The sequence below is a fragment of the Orycteropus afer genome, unplaced genomic scaffold (assembly GCF_000298275.1).
Source record: "Orycteropus afer afer isolate SDZICR_OR568_19922 unplaced genomic scaffold, OryAfe1.0 scaffold00420, whole genome shotgun sequence".
In the NCBI taxonomy this organism is placed as follows: domain Eukaryota; kingdom Metazoa; phylum Chordata; class Mammalia; order Tubulidentata; family Orycteropodidae; genus Orycteropus; species Orycteropus afer.
In genome coordinates, this window is record NW_006922007.1 from 1422557 (window position 1) to 1441386 (window position 18830).

The following is an 18830-nucleotide window of genomic DNA, read 5'->3' on the forward strand; positions in this document are numbered from 1 at the left end:
GAGGTACAGAATGTCCCCCACCTGCTGGCTCTCCCACCTTCCTGGTTCCCAACAGCATCGAAACCCATACCTCCCTGACCAGACTGGCATTTTTTAAAATTCTGCATAAAACTATTTCTTCCATAGACTTAAAACAATCAACTAGCCAAGTTAATTATGGTACACCTAAACAAGGTTTAATACTAACCCTAACATGTGGCTTCGGTTTACAAAGAGCTCTGTACCACCTGGAATAGCTTTCAGCAGCAATTCACTACAACTGGTCCTAAAAAATAATAACAATCATCATAATAATTAGAGAATTAAAACCCAACAGCAAGTTGAATGGTTAGAATCACGTAAGAACTGGAATTTGGGGTGGGAGTGCCCTCCACAGCTGAGCTTGCCCCAGCAGTGAAATGCCAGCTTCCAGGCAGGGCTCAGGAAGGTCCGGGGCCTGCCAGGCCAGAGGCTGAGCTCAGGGGCACGGACCCTTATCCCGTGGTCCGTGGGATGCCACAGGCATCCAGCTTCCTTTAAAACGTTGGGTAAGGGGATGGAAACCCTACCGTGGTTTCTTTTGAGGGGCATGGGAAGGAGAAGGGGCTGAGGGAACAGAGAAGTGGGAGGAGACCAAAATCATTGAGGTCCCAGAATGCCATGGGGTTGGGTTTTGTTTTGGGGTCACTAGTAATTGAGCACCAACACAATCCCAGCTTCCGCCCATCAGAGAAACCAGGATTGGTGTTGCCTTGGAGGCCTATGTAGTGTTTTCTGCCCTCATCCCATACCAGCTTCTCAAAGATATTTCTGCAAAGCATCAGATGAGAATCTATCTCTAAAGACCATTGGGGTTGGGGGAGGGGGGGCGGGCAAGGAAATTAAAAATGAATAAAAATCTCTCAGCTACAGAACTCAAAGACATCCCTTCCCTCCACATTCACAGCATTTCTCAGCAGTCCCCGGAGGGCAGTCTCCCTGGGACAAGCTTCTCCTCATTTCCCCTCAGGCCCCATAGGCTGCTGGTCAACTTCAGGATCAACCAGAGATGATGCAAAAGCCGACTGAACTATCTGAAAGCCAAAGGACTCGAGGAGAGACATGTTCTGCTGGGGAGAGAAGGGCGAGCCGAGGGCAGGGCCCAGGTCCCCGAGGGGGCCCCCGAGGGACCGGACATGCACCTTCTGGATGTGTTTGTTCAAGTAGGATTTGGAACGGAAGAAGCTCCCGCACTCAGGGCATGGGTACTTCTTCTCGCCGTCGGATTCCATCTTGTTTTTGGGGACCGCCATGTCGCAGGAGAAAGAGCCGTTGGCACTCTGCTTCTCCGGTGTCTTCAGGTCGCTGGCGTCCGACAGGTCGCCGTAGGAGTCGGAGCTCTCAATCGGATCCTGATGTGAGCATTTCTGGCCTTCTACAAGAGAAACAAAACACAGGGAACACATAAGGCCAGGCTTTGGAGACGCTCCCTCGTGGAGAGGTTGTGGGAGGCAGCCGATGGCCAGCCGCTGCCTTGGCAGAACCCACGGAGGCTCAGCTGGTCAGTCTGGGAGCCTGGAATGCCTAAGGGGTGAGACAGCAGGGCCCTGGGGCCGCCAGCCTCCCTCGCTGCGACTCTTCATGCAGGTGCACGTGTGTCACTCACCACCATCTCAGCCTGCTTCAAGGAAGGGGGGATGAAGAGGGGACCGCCACTTCTTCTGCCCAGAACTCAAGACTCCCAACTCCCGGGCACTCTCCTGGGGGCTTCTGGTGGGGGGAGATTTAAAGCTGAAGCTCTGATGACGCTGAGGGGGGTGGCTGTCAAGGTCTCGCTCCTGAGCCAGACTAGCTGCACTCCAGCAAGGCAAAGCCAGAGCCACGAGGGCCTCACCAGGCAGGCCCCATCGATGGTTCAGACAGACGCCAATCCTTTTCCTACCACTGCAAACACAAGCCCTGCCCTCACCACCTGCCTTCTGCCAAAACCCTTCTAGGCACAAGGGGCCAAAACACAGAGGTGAAAAGCAACTTTGAACTCCGTTGGCTGGGCGGCCGGGCCCTTAGATGGCCCGCACTGGTCCGCCTAGCCCAGCCCACACTGGCATCCTCGTATCAACCAGCAGCTTCCTGCCCGGGTTCAACGTGCCATGCCAGGAAGGGAGGTCTGTGATGGGAGCGTGGAGCATGCCATCTCTACCATCTGCCGAGCCCCTGGCCTCATCCCTGAGGCAACAACACAGCTTGCGACGCCACGGAACCACCGGAATCCACAAGTTGAAGGTGGGGCCTGGGGAGCTCCCTGCAAACCAGCTGCAAACCAGAGGCCCCCATGCATCTCACAAATGCAGCCAGACGCCCTCCACAAAGGGCCGCTCACAGCAACCAACCGCCCCTGTCACAGGAGAAGCCAGCCGCTGGCTCCCCCGTAAACAGGGTCAGAGGAGAAAGCTTGTAAGCCGCAGCTACGCACCATCCTCCAAGGGTGACAGTCAACAGACAGGCACAGACCGACTCATCATGCAGGGCCCCTCTTCCTGCCCTGGGCCCTGGGCATCCCTGCAGGCCCCCCGGTGAGTGGGGGGCCACCAACAGCAGGGGAGGAGGGCTGGGGAAGAGGAGGCGGGACTGGATCTCAGCAGTCAGTGCCCTAAAGGCTCACTCGCTGACCTGGAGTGAGACATCCACTGCTTTCATCCCGGAGGCGACTGCCAGTCAGATAGCCGAGCCTCCTGGAGGCAGCCTTCCCGCCTCCCCACACCCAGCCCAGCGCCCCCACAACACAGTCTGCGCAGAGAAGCAAAGTGCAGAGCAAGGGGTCGCTTGCCTTGGTTGCCATAGGTCCTGGCGCAGTGGAACGCTGCTCCCCCATTCGGGATGGGCTCCTGGTGCCTGGAGACCTGGGGAAGGGGAACACCGTGGTGGGTTTTAACATGGACCTTTAAGTAGGAGGCAGAGGAGAAACCTAAACAAGACAAAAGGAGATGAGATCCCGCGGCCAGCACAGACACTTCTCTGCTTCCCCCATGCCTCTCACTGGCCACGCTGGCTAGCATTCCCAGGTCAGCTGCACCTAGAAGGGGGCCCCCTCCTCGGCTCAGAAGCAGCTGCAAGCACGTGAGCTATATGCTCTGGACGGAGAGGGGCACTGTCCACGCATCGCTTCTCTGAAGAGCCCATTCTGCAAGGCTGCGGTGAGGGGCCGGGGCCGGCCGCCTGGTGGGCTGGCCCGAGACCCTGCTCCTGCCAGGGCCAGAAGGCAAATGCCTCGAGACTTGCTTGGTGCCTGAGGAATGGGTGCTTTGAGTGGCTGTCCCATGGCCCCAGGCCAGCTGCAGGAACCACGGCTGGAAACGTGGTCGGTGGGTTCCAGGGCAGCCATGGAAGTCCAGCCAGCAGAATGCCTACTTAAAACTCATCAAAGTAACTGGCCCACAAACCAGACTCTGTCTTGGATGGGGTGCAGGCAAAATGAAATCCCAAAGGAATGCCTCCAGGAGTCCCCCTTCTTTTCTTGTTAGGAGGTTTTCTATTATGTGGCTAACTTCCCCACTTTTGGCATGACTGGATTTAGTCATTGCCTAGACTTTTGAAGAACAACAAAAACAGGAAGTTATGTTAAAGAGGTACGGCCAACTCCTCTTCATGGTGGTCTCTCAGGTTCAGTTTTGGAGCATCCACCAGGTCCCCTTAAGGAAGAAGAAATGCATGATTTCCATTGGTCCTTATCTGAGCTCCGGTGGTATAGTGGTTAAGGCATCTGGCTGCTAACCAAATGGTCGGCAGTTCGAACCCACTGTCACTCTGTGGAAGAAAGAGGGGGCAGTTTCCTTCTGTAAAGATTTACAGCCTTGGAAAGCCAGTGGGGGTCGCTGTGAGTTGCTATCTACTCGGTGACAACTTTGGTTTTTGAGTCTTTTATCTTGAGGGTGGGGCAGTCTGCCATCTTGGAGCTGCTCCAGTCAGCTTGAGCCATGAGATGACTCAGGCTGGGAAGAGACCTTGGCCCAACTTCCACACCAGACACGAGTCTGAGGATGGGGAATCCAGGGAGCAGGGAAAGGATTTCAACGTGGGTTTCACAGGAAGGAGCTATGCCATCAGAGCCCGCCGTGCTGAAGGGTCACATCTTCCAGTGAGAACAGACGCGTCTTGGCGTAAGGCCCACGTGGAGCGCCAGTGCCCTGATGGGGCACCTGCCATCCGTTCCAGATGTGCTGTCACGATCTCAATCCTTTCATTCCCTTTGAAGTTTACACAGTCACAGGACAACAATGGGATCCCCTGCTACAGGGTAAGAGGCTGGAGAGCGTTGTGTGACGAATAAATGCACCGGACTTTTTTTTTTCTCTTAATCTAAATTGGGCTGCCCTTGTGAGCACTGGCAGAACTATAATAAAATGTTCACCTTTGGTGAGTGCTGACAATGTGGCGGGGCGGGCCCGGCACAACACAGACGATATCCCGTAGACTTCCCGCCACCACCCTATAAACCTGGGACTTATTACTACAACCACTTTATAGATGAAGACGCAGGAGACTGGACGAGGTGAAGTAACTGCCTTCACACGCACAGCTACTAAGTAGCGGAGCCTGGCCTCCAACCGAGGACCGTGGGCCAGCAGACCTTGGCCCTCACCCACCGGGCACACTCCTTAATGGCTCCTGTGGCTTGGCCCTGGGCCCTAGAAGCACCCCTTGGACTGTTGCAACCATCATCCCCGTTTACACTCACGTATCTCTCTGCCATACTGGGGGGCAAGGGTGGAAGCTCCTGGTGGGTGGGTGACGGTGCTGGAGGGCCACGGGGGACCGAGCGAATTTTCCTTGTTTTTCCAACACAGCCACTTCAAAGATCAGATGTAGGCTGGTTTGGGCTCTGCCTGGTGGAGTGAGCTGTCCTGTACTGCAGTGTGAATGGTCTACCTGGGGCCAATCGTGAGGGGACTGAACGGGTCCCACGTTGATATTCCAAAGAGGGAACTGTTGTCGGCAACAAGTAGGCAGGCCTAATGGAAGGAGAGCCTTAACTCTGCCCCTGAGACTGGCAATACAGAGACCCCTGAAACCAAGCTGAACCAGGAAACGCTGGCTCTCAGCCAGAAGTGCAAGGCATTAGGAGTTTCTGATAATATGATGAGGCCACTTTAGACGAGAATGGTTTTCTTTGTTTTTAACCCCTTGCAGGGGCTCAGAAGCAGTATGAACCCCCAGCCCAGCACATGCCAGGGCAGGTCCACAGCAATCAAGAGGCTGGGGCCGGGGGCCAGGTTGCAGCAGGAATTAACTTCTTGTGGAGGTTCAAACCCACCAGCTACTACTCCTCAAAAAGAAGGTTGGGCAATCTACTTCTGTAGTGATACCGTCTCGGAAACCCAAGGAGGGGTTGCTATAAGTCAGGTCTGACTCAACGGCATGTAACAACAACAACAACAACGGGGTGCATGAAGGAGCTATGGTGGCACAATGGTTAAGGCATTTGACTGCTAACCAGAAGGTGGGTGGTTCAAACCCACCAGCCACTCCTCGGAAGGAAGATGGGGCAATCTACATCTGTGAAGATTTACTGCCTTGGAAACCCAATGGCGGGTTAGTATGAGTGGAAATCGACTCGATTGCAGTGGTTTAGTTTTTGGTTTTTTTTTTAGTTTGGTTTGTAGAGAGAGTGATCCTGGGAACACAGGAGGTGCTCGATAAATACTCGCTGGGTTTTCCTGAAGCACAGTCCGAGAAACTCATGGCTGTGTCCTCTTGACTCACCCCAGCTGTGGATTGTACTGTCTATAGCAGAACCACAGGGTGGGGTGGTAGGAGTGGCTTCATAGCTGTCACTTGATGCCCAGACTGTAAACATTGAGCAACTCAGCAGCTAAGTGTTAGGCTGAAAGGGACACCAAGCTTCTAAGCAGAACCCATCTTGTCAGCCAGACACACTTAGCTGCCATTCTAACCTCAGCTGCCCATTCCCCACTGACAAACCAAGAGCCAAGGAGGTGGCCTGATCCCGGCACCAGAGCAGTGAAGACACCACAACCAACAGTGCCCCCTTCCTCTTGCTCCAGAGTGGAAGAGACCCCTCTGAACCATGGACTCTCAGGATGGAATTCTTCAAGGGACGGGCTCTCCAACTCTCCGAGGCCACCTGGAGTTTATTACTGAAAGGCTACCGCTCCTTGGTTTCCTGTTCTCCCTGGTTCCAAATCCACACAGGGATCAGGGACCACTCTCTCCCAGTCCTAACCCCAGCAGGGCCCACCCAACTCAGCTGTGTTGGAGGGGGGCACAAAGTAGCATCAGCTCAGGCCAGGGGAATGGTAGGCTGTCCCGTGTCCATGGTTGGCACTGGTGACATCTTGTGCACTTACTCTTGACTGTGAAGAAGGCTTCCTTCTGCCTTCCAAGTAGAGCAGTGATGTCTGAGTCCACACATCATCTCTGTCAGTAAGCTGCCCTCTTCCCTACACCAGCACATACACATACACCAAAGACCCTGCTACTGAAACTGAAAAAGGAAGGAAGAAAATTGTGCTGATGTCCAGGTTCCTCTCTCCTTCCCACTGTCCAGGTCGACTGATTTCCTCAACTTGAAAATGAGGGAACAGGCTTTTCTAGCTGTAATAACCCCCTTTATTGTAAGCATCTTTCTCTACAACAGTAAAATCCATGTCCTGATACATCCCCATATATATAAGCCACAAGGTCATCTGGCTTATAAACCTGCATTTGACTCAAGTGAGGGACTTGGCACAGCCAGACTGCCTCCCCGTTGCCCAGCCTTCACGACCAGGGGTCATCTGTGTGGCAAAGACTGAAAAAGACAGAGTAGACAGTTTATGATTGAAGGACCTCAGAGGGCACTGTGTGGTTCACTTGATCTGACCAAAACCGTTCTGAGCAGCTGGTTGACCTTTAGCCTCTGCACAGACCTCGTACAGACCAGCACATTCATTCATTTATTCTTACAGCTCCTACTGTCATCGTCGTCCTGGTGGTGGGCAGAGCTGAGGATGACACAGAGTGCTCTTCATTCTCATCCAATGTCACCAGGTCTTTGGTGTGCGGAAGGCCTCTGTCCTCCTCTCAGGAAAACTGCCTGCCTTTTGTTTTGTTCTCTTCCTGTTTCTCATTCCAGGAATGAGTCCGGAGATAGAATCCTGCTCCTCTTCTGACAAAGCTCACCATTGTTTTCTCTTCCTTATAACCCAAGGTGGGGTGAACCAGAGTCCTCTTTTGTCTTCTTGGAAGATTGGGATTTCCTGCTCTGATTCTGGGACCCAAAGATGTTACCTTGTGATTGGGATCTAGTCCTGGCTTTTCTGAGAAATGGTGGTTCTGGTTTTATTCTTCTAGATACGCCCCCATCATGGAGCCCATGGCTGTTGCCCAAGTCATCTTGGCAAAACGCCTGAGCAAAAACAAATTCTGATGTACAGTCTTTGTTGGGTTTGCCAAATCAGCTGTCTTCTAACTGGGTTGACTTTCCACACCGTTCCCTGCCGCTCTCAGCTTTCCGTTCCTCCGGAGCCAGGCCCACCAGGGCTGTGTGGTGCTGGCTGGCCCCTCCTATGCAATCCGAGTTTTACCATCAGCACCTCCATACTCTTTGGTTCCCAGCCTCTGTCCTTTGGTCCCTGCTTTTGGGCTGGGAACTTCAACATTGGAAACTTAGCAAAATATCTACTGGTGGCATGTGGCAGTAGGCTCAGAGTTGTTTGAGGGCACTGTCAGGAAGTCACATTTGGATGAAGCAAGACAGAAACGTCTCTTTTTCTAGGGCCAGGACAGCCACACTCAAGACGGGTCAGCCCCACAGCCTGGTAGCGCTCCCCTCACGCACAGCCCCACTGCTCGGCACATGGGGGAAGCTCCTGCCAGGAATGGGTTCCAGAAATGTCAAAGAGCAGGACAGATGGTCTAAAATCCTTTTATGACCCCTTGCTCAGTTTCACAATGGCCCTTCTGGTGGCAGAAAGGCAAGCAAGCATCAGTATCCAGTGGCCTTCAAGGTAAATCTGAAGTGTGCAGCCCCAGGGAGGAACCCAGTCTCAGAGCATCCAGGGCACGCAGCTGCAGTCTCCCTCTACTGGGGACGTGAGGGCACACGCACTGTCGCCAAGGATTCTAACCAAGGACCGTGCACTGCTGTGCCCACTGCAAACCAGAGTCAGCAAGCCGTGTGCTGCCCATCACAAAGTGTAAAGATAGGGCTCCTAACCATGAACTCTCACATCCTTCACCTCCCAGGATCCCCACAACCACCCATGAGGTGGGCAACAAGGGATGCAAGGAGTGTTTTCACCCCCATTTGAGAGACGAAGAAAGAGGCTGAGAAAGGGAAGTGAGACCATATAATAAGGTGGGGTGGGAAGGGCTGGGACCAAACGCCAGGGCCCAAGACTCCTGGTTCACTGCTCAACCCACTAAGCCAAACCCCAGATTTTCAGAAGCATCCCAGGCGATAAGGACTTCCCCTGCAATGTCCCCAACCTGGCCAAAGCAAGCTCACCATGCAGAAGGCTTCAGGCGCCCACAATACACAGGGATCCCGACCTCTTTCAGCACAGATACGGCGCAAGCCTCCTCCACTGACATGGCAACCCTCCGGCCCCTTCCAACAGCCAACAAGACCCAGCAGAACCTCAGGGATGGGCCTGACCTCATCCAACACAACACCAGTGCCGAAGAGAGAGACAACAGCTAAGCCAACTTTGTCCTCAAGCCTCCTGCCCCACTCAGTACCTTCCTTCTCTCAACGAGGCCACGACCTCCCAGAGCTGGAGCTCTTTTCTGACCGTTTGTGTAGAAAGCAGCCACCTTTGTTCACCTCCAGCCTCGACCCCCTTCCCTGGCTGATGACTGTCACGCTCCAGGGAGCCGCCTCTCACACAGGACCCCCGCTATCCCAGCTCCTGGGACCTAATGACTCCCCCGCCCCGCTCAGGAGTTCAGGGCGCCTGCAAAATGCAGCTGTCTCGCCACCTGCGTGGGAGGTGCTTTGTGGGCTCCTGCCTGGAAGGCTCTCTCCTCCTGTTCCCACCTGCTGGTCTCGTGGGACCACCCACTCCAAGCGCCACAAGCTTCTTGGGAGGGAACAGTGGGCAAAGAGGTAGTCAAGAGCTGAAGGTGGCCGGAAAGCTGGTGGTCGAAAGCATTTATCCCTCAGGAGGAAGGGCGGGCTGTGCAAAGAGCCTGAGGCAGGGTGGGCGAGAGACCGCCTGGGCCTCCCGTGAGGGAACAGTGGGGGGATTACCTCGGTTACAGATGCTGCAGAAGTTGCTGGGCCCCTCACTGTGCTTCTTCAGATGATCCGCCATGTACGCGGCCCGCAAGTACTTCCCACACACCTGGCAGGGCACCTTGTCTTCATGACAGGCCAGGTGGGAGCGCAGACGATCTCGGGTGGCAAAAGAAGCGTTGCAGGTCTGAGGGCAGAAAGGAAAACGGGATGAGGCGAAACCTGCCCTTCCCCTGACTCCTCCACCAGCCCAGCACGCCGTGAAGCCAAAACCATCCTGGCCATCTGCGAGGCCCCCTTTGTAGAGAGACTGTTAGAGTCTGGTCCAGGCTCTCTACCCAGAATGCCAAGGGGCTGCTCTTATTTCCCATGATGCCTCCTCCCAGGTCACCTGAGTTGAAATCATCAGTTCCAAATGGTTACCACACGCTTGTCAGAACACGGCAAGCCGAGTTGCACCCCCCTCAAAACTATGAAAAGGAAAGAGTAAGGGATGTTTTCATTCTTAAACATGAAGGACTGACTTGAGGAGCACGGGCTGTAAGTCAATTTACAGATGAAAAACCAACCAAACTCACTGGTGGCTCATAGCAACCCCTCCTTGGGTTTCCGAGGCAATATCACTACGGAAGTAGATTGCCCAGTCTTCCTTCCGAGGAGTGGCTGGTGGGTTTGAACCGCCCGCCTTCTGGTTAGCAGTCAGATGCCTTAGGCACTATGCTACCAGAGCTCCTATTTACAGATGAGTTGTTGGCCTATCGACAGACCAGCCTTCCCGTGCTCTAACCCTAGGTTCTTCCTAGTTGCTTTACATAAAGATTCCAACCCATTCACTTTGTTCAAGAGTGCTGTTAGTCTTGGCCACCGGGAAATGGGAAGGAAAAGCCGGACGAGCAGAGATAAGTCCTCATGATATCCTCACGAGTTTGTACTGAAAAAGCAGCCCATGAAAAAGCAGCCCATCAATTCCGTTAACTTGGAATTAGCAGAAAGGTTTCGGGAGCGCTGTGAAACGTTAAGCCGGTGAAACGCTGGCAGTAACCTTAGTAACCAGGATGCCAAGGCTACCGGGCATTGACCGAGCACTCATTCTGGGCCAAGCAGGCACCAACCACGCTAAGCATTCCAGAGGCACTTGGCTCAGGCACTCCTTCCTCCCAGCAGCCCTCGAGGAGCAGGAGGAGGCAGGTAGTTAGTTATCAGCCTCTGGGAGGGCGTGGCCACAGAAGGCTGGACGGGGTGGCATCCGAGTTCCATACCCTGGGAAGGCATGTCCTGTACCCAAAGACCAGACTCAGCATCCGTCACTGATCTCCTCAGACACCCCTTCCACAGCTGGGGCTCGCAAAGGCACCCCAGCCTTGGGGTCACAGAGTGTCAGGGAGGCCCTCGGGAGAATGGGATCCAGCGACTTCTGAGCTGTCCTGAGGCTCTAGTCAAGTTGGACTCATGTTTCCTTCTCTACGGGTGTTTACTTTTTTAAAGCTGTTAAGAGAAAGTACCGTTCCCCTCTAAGTGACCAAATGCTAACCCACCCCGTTAACTCATTAGAATGGTGCTGCTCTTGCTGTCTCTAATGGCGGCAGATCCTGAGATCTGGGGGTAAGTGCCTGTACACTGTCACCACATACAAATGTTCATCTCCCTACAGTACAGTCACAGTGAGAAACAAACATAGTAAAGCTATGGGGGCACCAGGTATCACTGTTACTACGCAAGTCTCAGTCTTTCTAAGTAAACACCACAAATTGAATAAACCAAACCAAACCCACTGCGCCGAGTCGGATCCGACTCCTAGCGACCCCTCCTTGGGTTTCCGAGGTGGTATCACTAGGGAAGTAGATCGCCCAACCTTCCTTCCGAGGAGTGGCTGGTAGGTTTGAACTGCCAGCCTTCTGGTTAGCAGTCACATGGCTTAAGCACTATGCTTTATATCGAGACTGCTGTTTTTACCCATTTTATACATTGAGCTTCAAAGTTATCAAAGTTTTGATAACTGAAAAAGCTGAGTTTAGAAAGCCACTTGCCTAAAGCACCCAGACTCAGCTACTGGAGGAAGTAGGAGGCTTCCAACCCTGCCAATCCTGCTGGCTGCCCTGGGCTACTCATACCAAAAAGCAAACCCCACTGCCATCGAGTTGATTCCGGGTTACAGCGACCCCCATTGGGTTTCCAAGGTGGTAAATCTTTATGGAAGTAGATCGCCCCACCTTCCTTTCACGGAGGGTCTGGTGGGGTTTGAACCACCAACCTTGTGCTTAGCAGTCAAACGCCTTAGGCACAAAGCCCCTTGAGGTACCCACAACGTCCCCAATTTACACATGCGCAAACTGAGGCCCAGAGAGGCTATGGCGCAGCTGGAATGCAACCCAGCCCGTGCTCTTGCTGTCTACAGACTCAACAGAGGTGGCTGCTTTAGGTAAGAGTACTGATACCCCTCAGCACTGTGTACTCAGAGGCCACTTCTCCTGACGGGAGGTGACGGAATCCGTACAGGGAAGTGCAGCAGTTAGGGTGACTCAGAAAGCACCATGGATACTTGGTGTCATGGTCATAGGCAGGACCCACCTCAGGGGCCTTGTGACCCAATCACAGGCCACAGTGCAGGAAAGCAGACTCTCCCACCCGTCAGCCCATGCGAACCAAAGCAAGGGCCACCATCAACGCCCCTAGGAGAGAGGAGTGCCCTTGTCAGTTCCCCCCCCAACAGAGCCAGCTTCGCCAGCCAGTGACCACGGACCACCCCTCCGTCGGTCAGCAGGATCAAACATGGATCCAGTACAAGAAAACAGGTTAAAGGCACACGTTCAGTATTCTTTTTTCTGCAGCCCCAGGGAGAGCAAACCAGTATAGCCATTTGTAAGAGATGTCATGTTACTCTCGCCAACTTTCCATGGGGATCTGTCCCCAGAAGGCTTGGCTTGTCATGCTAAGTAAGCGATCTAAAGATGAGGGACAGCCAAACTTCAATTATCCACAAGTGGATTAACCATTTGGGGGATTAGCTAAACAGAATGAAAACCCCACACTGGGCTGGCTTTCCCCACCCCTTCTTCCATCCACTATCACACAAGGAACGAAAGCCAACTTTTGCCTGAGCAAACGTAATTAAGAATGTAAATCGACTGCTGGGGAAAAAACAAAACAGAAACCGCCACTGTGCTACAAAGCCAAGCTGAGTGCCTGTTGTCCCTTGTGCCAGAGAGGCCCTCTGCTGCTGAAGTCCCCAAGACTTCCAGGGGGAACTCCAAGGAGAGGCTGCCAGAGTTCAGACCACACAGGACATGAAAGAACCCAGTCACTAAACCCAGGAGGCACGGGACAGTAAGAAGAACAGGGAGCTGAGAGACAGAACTTGGAGGGGACACCCAGAACTTGGAGAAAAGTGACCCTATCTCGAAGTCGGAAGACTGACCCCTGCTGGGGGGAGAGTGAGTCCATGTTCTCTGAGGGACTGGCCTGCTTTCTGCCCCTGTGCCCGGGCAGCCATGTTGGCACTGGGCTATCTATCATCACCTCTGGTCACCTCTCCACGTTGAGCCCCAACCACGCTCCATCCCCTCCCCTGCCACTTTTGCCACCCCAGACTTCCTAAAGGCTCAAGCAGCTTGGGACTAGGATTGGAATTAGGGCCCAGCTGGCACGGAGACACTCATGCAAACCCCACTCTTGGTGTGATGGAATTGTGGCAGCCTCTGGGGGCTTCAACAGCCTTTCTCACAGCCCTGGAAAGCTTGAGGGGCCATGCATCGAGATCCAGCTCCACGGACCCCGCTGGCCGCCTCCTTGATAGTGTCAGCTCCCTTCTTCCCACCTCAACTCATTCCTTCTCTAACGAGGTGACTCTCGAGCTAAAACCACCACAACCAGCCTGAGAAGTGGGGGCCACTGAAAGCAATGGGAGGGGGCTGGGCTGCTGGGGTCTCAGTTTCAGGTTGGCTTCCAAATGGGGGAGATGTCCCAGCCCGCTGAACCCATAAACCCAGCCATGCCTGGGGCATCCTGGCTGGGTCCAGTAAGGAAAGGAGACTCCAGCCTGAGGGGCGGCTGTGTGTCCCCGCTTGGTGCGGCTCCAGTCAGATGGCCTGTCACTCAAGCTGTGGCACCCATCTGCATCGCGGGCCCCTTTCACCCTCTGCACCAATGTCCACACAGCACCAGGGGAGCCAAGAAGTACACCTGTGCTCAGCTCTGCCAGGGGCCCCAAGGGTAAACCCCCAGAGGGCCCCGTCTTTCTGATGCTTGCAGACTAGCACACCATGCCAAACAAGCCGAGGCACACCTAGCTGACCAGCCAGTGCAGAGCGCCAACGTGTTCACCTCAGGGTGAAGTGCTGGCTACGTGGTTGGAGGTGGGCTCCCCGGGGCTGTGAGCGTGCACTGGAGGTAGGGCAGGAGCAGGCTCATACACCGAGGGACAGCGATGTCAGTGTTATGACAGACCAAGGACAAAACACACAAAGCCTCGAATGTTAGAATGAAAACATTTTATCGTCACTCCTGTTCTCCCCGCAGAGCCCGCGGGGCTAAAGGGCACACCAGTGGGATCTGAGGGCCTATATCCGCTTTATCAGCCCCACCGAAAGCTACTGGTTAGTCTAGTTCCTGAGCAGACCTGCTAATAAAATAAACCTGAAAAATCACCAAAGTCTAATTCACTAGCCAGCAATTAAAAGCAGGGCCCATCGGATGGGCAGGGACAAGGGCAAAACGGGTGACCCCATTGGAGTTGCACCAGAGTCTTCTCTGGAATCTGATTCATTCCCAGGGTGGGGGTGGGCGTGTGGCCAGGCCCCGTTCTAGAAACCCCATGCCTCATGAGAGCTGATGCCAGGGTTGGGGAGCAGCTAAGCCAATGCTTCCTTCCCACCAAAGTACCAAATTCTCAAACCACCCAAGCAAATCCAGATGCCTAGGGATAACATCTGTTAAAGGGGGATGGAGGTGGGGAGAGGGAAGGCAAGAGAGCCCAGACAGAGGCTGTGGGAGGATCCAGGAAGGAGTTCCTTAAATCCCTGAGCTGGGAAAGACCCCAAGTCATCCAGGAAGGGGCTGGGCATGGTGGGCAGGGACCTCCCTGCAGGCCTCTCCCAAAGCAGGGTCTCAGGCCAGTCACCATTCCTGCTCCCTCCACAGGAAGCCCTCTCTAGGAAGGCCCAGGCTAGCCTACAGGCCACTGGGCAAAGGCCCGGCCGCTCTCCGGGGTGGTCCAGCCCTGCCTCAGATATCCTGGCGGGGCTGGGCAGAAGAGAGGGTTGCTGGAATGTGCTGGGCCCAGATTTTCAAGGGCTGGGAATGATTTTTTTAGAGAAAGGGAAAAGGCGGTGTCAGGAACCGAATGGGACGACCTCCACAAAGCAGGCTGGGCAAAGTCCCATGATGGCAGGTCGCTAGGAAGAGGTTCCAGGGGCGGCAGGCCGCTGCTGCTCCCAACCCACACCTGGAAAAAGGGCAGAGAGTGCAGGTTACCCCCCCAGGCCACCGGGCACACCCCCACTGCCCTCTGGGCTCCTCCTACCCTGCCTGGGCTGCTCAGCACACTATCTGGGAGAGTGGGAATGTGCTCTGCAATGGGAAAATCAGAGAGAGAGAGAGAGAGAGAGCAGCAAGGCAGAGACAGACCCCAGCAGGCCCACCCCTAGGTTAGCCTCCCTTCTCCTCCTCCTCTGGGGAGGCCACCTGGCTTGGCATCTGTGAATAATGTCCTCACCTGGCCTCTGGGACTCTGCCCTACCTGAGCACACACCTCCCTCCCAACGATGCTCCCCGAGCCCTCCCCTCCACAGAGGGTAAAGAGATATAGGCTGTCCCACCAGAGGCTGTCCTCAGTGCCCCATCCACACCCCCACTTGTCTCCCCCTCAGATGGCAGGAACTCGCACAGGAGCGGGACCAGCACCAAGAAGACGGAGGTGTGTTCCACCCATACAAGAACGCTCAGTGAGCAGCAGAGGAAATTGGAGTTTCCGGGCACCAGCAGGGCCTCCAGATACCGTTCAAGCAGACGAACTAAGGGGGGCGGGATCTGGCCCAGCCCCCTCCTGCTGCACACGGAGCCGGCAGGAAGAGGAGACCATCTTGCTTTTGGGTCCTCCAGAAACCCAGGCTGTGCACACAGCTAGGGGTGGGTTACGCAGGTGCTCTCCACTGGGCCCTCCTACGCCCCCACCTCCGTTTGTGCCCTTACGCTGAGGGAATCCACAAGGACCTCCGACTCGGGTCAGCGGGAGACGAGGGGACGACCCGGACAACACAGCGCTGTTGGCCAGACCGCCAGGAGCCCTTGACAAACTCTTCCCTCCCACCGTGGGTCCCTGCGAACTGCCGGGGAGCCAATGCTCCCAGGACGACACGTATACAGCGTGGCCTTGCCATCCAAGGAGCCGACAAACACCAGGAAAGGAAAGTCAAGCGACAGAGCCAAGACACTGGACCAAGCAACCAGGAACATGGGGGTGGGGGGAGGGGGGAACGCCTGGGGGAAAGAACAAAGGACAAGGGCAGACGGAGGGACAGAGCGGGAGGTGTGCAAAGCGGTGTTCAATCAGCCGGCCCGGCACACACACGGCCCCGGCACACACGTCAGATGCTCGTGGCCGCAGCTGTGAGAACAGCAAGCAGCCTTCTCCTTCAGCCCATCTCTGCCCGGCCCCTACCTGACACTTGTGAGGCCGTTCAGAAGTGTGCACCTGCTTGATATGTCCGTTCAAGTGATCGGGCCTGGAAAAGAGAATCAACAGAGGCTGTAAACCCTGAAAGACAAGGCTGCAGACTGGGGCAGAAGCTGCCCACCCCCCAGCGCCACAGGACACACACTGTCCCCACCCTGCTCTGGCTCCCACAGGCCCCGCCAAGCCTCTTTGCCCTGGATTGCTCGGGGGTGGGGTGGGGGGGTGGGAGGGAGGGTTTGTCTCAGACCTCGCCTGTCCACCCTTCTCCCCAAACCAGAAATTCAGTGGTTTCTAGGACCAGGCAGGCAGCTTTAGGACAAGACAGGGCTGCCTTCCTGCAGCTTTTCCGGGAGGGGGTGTGTGATTCATTGTCCAGACTTAAGCCCCTTAGGAACTCCGAGGTCCCTTCCCCCAGCCTCTCCCACCACAGCAGCCAATGAATGCCACCCAGCTGGAATTCAGTCCCCAGAGGCCACAAGCTAGAGCTTAAGTCCCCAGCTGGGCTGGTAAACCAGACGCCCCTCTGGAGCAGGTGGGCAGGGACCGTCTGACCGGTAGGACTGGTTCCTGGTTGGGGCCCCTCTCAGGGAGTTCTCTAAGCCCAGGTTCTCAAACACACTCACACACACACACTCTCTCAGGGTCCAGGCAAGTTAAAACTGGCCTTTTACTCTGAATATCTTCCGAGAGAAAAAAAAAAAAAAACTCTCTGCTGCCAGCCAATTCCTCAGTTGCCCACCAGGCTCAGTCAGAAGGGGCTCCGGTCTCTTTCCCCTGCCCTGAAGGCATAAAGGGGACGTGTGGGTTCAGTGAGGCTCTGGAGGTCCCAGCAGATAAAAGATCTTGGCGCTAAGTGCCTCCAGGGATTTCCTTGGGCCATGATCCCAAGGAAGCTGGTGAGCGAGGCTGGAGTCTCCTCTGTGCTGGGGGGCTGGGTATGGCCTGAGTGAAGATGCACTTGTCCCAGCACCCCACCTCCGCAGCCAGGCAGCCATTCAAGCGGGGAGACTAGCTGGAGGAGCCCAGCCTCTCTCCCGCCCCCAGATAGGGCCCCACGCCTGGTGCCGGAAACACAAAGGGAGCCCAGGGAGAAGAATGGCCAGGCCTGGTGGCTTGAGGAATCCAGCCTCTTCCCACAGGCCCCAAAGGGAAGAGACAGCAGGGCACGCCTAGTGCCAGGGAACTTGCCTGGGGAAAGAGAGAGCAGCTCTTGGCAGCACTGTCTCAAAATCAAGATCTTTAAAACGCTCTCCCCAAGCCTGACGTGATTCTGGAAGGCCAAATGAGCCCCCAAAGTCCCATACCCCCACATCTTGGCAAGGAACTGCCCCCCCAAGCCAGGAAGAAGCCAGGCCATGGGAGGGGGCACTTTTCCTCACCTGGAGAACCCTTTCCCACAGCTCTGGCAGATGTAGGGCTTGCCCACGGACCCATCGTGAGACCGCACATGGTAGGACATGCGGTCTTTCCTCTTGAACCGCAGTCCACACACAGGGCAGGAGTAGGGCTTCTCCCCGGAGTGGGACAGCTTGTGCCGGTTGAGATGGTACACGTCTCGGAAGATCTTGCCGCAGATCTCACAGGCCACCTGCTTCCGGGTCCTGCTCCTCTTGCGGGGGCCGTCGGGGTCCTCAGAGATGGGCAGCCCATTCTCGCCCAGCCTTGGAGGAGGAAGGTCGATGTAGCCCAGCTGTAGGCTGGTGACGCCATGCTGGGCCTCATGCTGCCGGAGACGGTTGGCATCAGTGAACACCTTCCCGCACAGGCCGCAGGGAAGGATGCCTGCCTCCCTCAGGCCCCCTGGGGACCCGAACATTGAGTCCAGCAGGTTGGCCTTCCTTGGGCGGCCCCGGCCTCGCTTGCCAGTCAGGGGAGGGGCACTGGATGCCACATTGGGGAATGGGGAAGTCAGCAGCTGGGGGGACAAGGGTCCAGCCACCATGGGCAAGCGGTCCACCCCAGGTAACACAGGCAGAGACGCTTGGCTGGCGATGGCTGCCCCTGCCGCCCGAGCCACCTCCTCCTCGGGCTGCATGCTGCCTGCGATGCCATTGCTGTTGGCTGCCAAGGCCGCCCCATTGGTCATGTCCAAAGGGAAGCCCAAGTCCGATGTCCCAGGGGGGCGGAAGAGCATGATGTCAGCCCGAGCAGGGGGCACTAGGATCTGCACGTTGGACTGTTTGATGACTTCCTGGCAGATCTCGATGACCGACCTCATCAGCAAGAACTTAGCGGCCGTCATGAGCTCGGGGAAGCTCTCCAGGCGCACCACGATGCGGGAAGTATAGGCGAAGTCCAGGATGTCCCCGAACACCTTGGAGCTGATAGTATGCATCTCCAACTCCCGGCTGCCCCCGGCCCCGCCGCCCGGAGCCGCCGCCGCGCCCCCCACGTCGGCGGGGCCCCCGTCCGCAGCTCCACCGTCGCCCAACTGGGCGCTGAACACCGACTCAAAGTACTCGCTGCAGGCGGCCAGCACTGCGCGGTGCGCCGGGAAGCTCTCGTCGCCCACCCGCAGGAGCACGTCGCAGAAGCGCCCGCCGTTTTTGCGCTGCTGGTTGAGGTTGTGCAGTATCTCGGTGCTGTGCCTGCTCACCTGGTAGGTGTAGCAGCCCGACGGGCCGCAGGAAGCGTCGTTCACCCGCTCCATGGCCGCCGCCCCCTCCCCACTAAGCAGCCCGCCGCACCTGCCCGCCCCCCTCCCTTCCCCAAGGCAGCGAGAAGAGGGGCCCAGCGGACGTGTCTACACTCTCCACACGTGCCGGTTCCCGGGCTCTGTGGTCTCGCAGGTGCGCCGAACGCACACGCCCCCTGCCTAGCTATAGGACTGTCTAGACGGCGGGGTGCACTACCCCCCACATTGCAGCCCCCAGCCCGGTTCGATCGCGCGCTCCTCTCTCCTCCCGGCCCGCCCGCCTCCCCTTGTCAGTCTACCTTCCGGGGGGCACGCGAGAGAAGAGGTGCGCC

The 18830-nt window shown here is 56.1% G+C and overlaps 1 protein-coding gene across 1 annotated transcript; it reads right to left on the reverse strand.

Moving 5' to 3' along the window:
• Positions 1-974: 974 nt before the first annotated feature.
• On the reverse strand, positions 975-18513 carry PATZ1 (POZ/BTB and AT hook containing zinc finger 1). The gene is made up of 5 exons (XM_007953941.2): positions 17243-18513; positions 15849-15912; positions 9209-9380; positions 2786-2923; positions 975-1393 (listed from the first exon to the last, which is right to left on the reverse strand). The coding sequence occupies exons 1-5, from the start codon at positions 18511-18513 to the stop codon at positions 975-977; spliced, it is 2064 nt and encodes a 687-aa protein (XP_007952132.1).
• Between the last annotated feature and the right edge of the window lie 317 nt (positions 18514-18830).

Excerpts from the sequence above, each read along its gene's own strand:
- PATZ1 (XM_007953941.2), bottom strand. The coding sequence starts at position 18,513 with ATGGAGCGGGTGAACGACGCTTCCTGCGGCCCGTCGGGCTGCTACACC. Across the intron at positions 9,381-15,848 it reads AACGGCCTCACAAGTGTCAG|ACCTGCAACGCTTCTTTTGC; the intron begins GTAGGGGCCGGG and ends TTCTGCCCTCAG. Across the intron at positions 2,924-9,208 it reads CTGCAGCATCTGTAACCGAG|GTTTCTCCTCTGCCTCCTAC; the intron begins GTAATCCCCCCA and ends TGTCTTGTTTAG.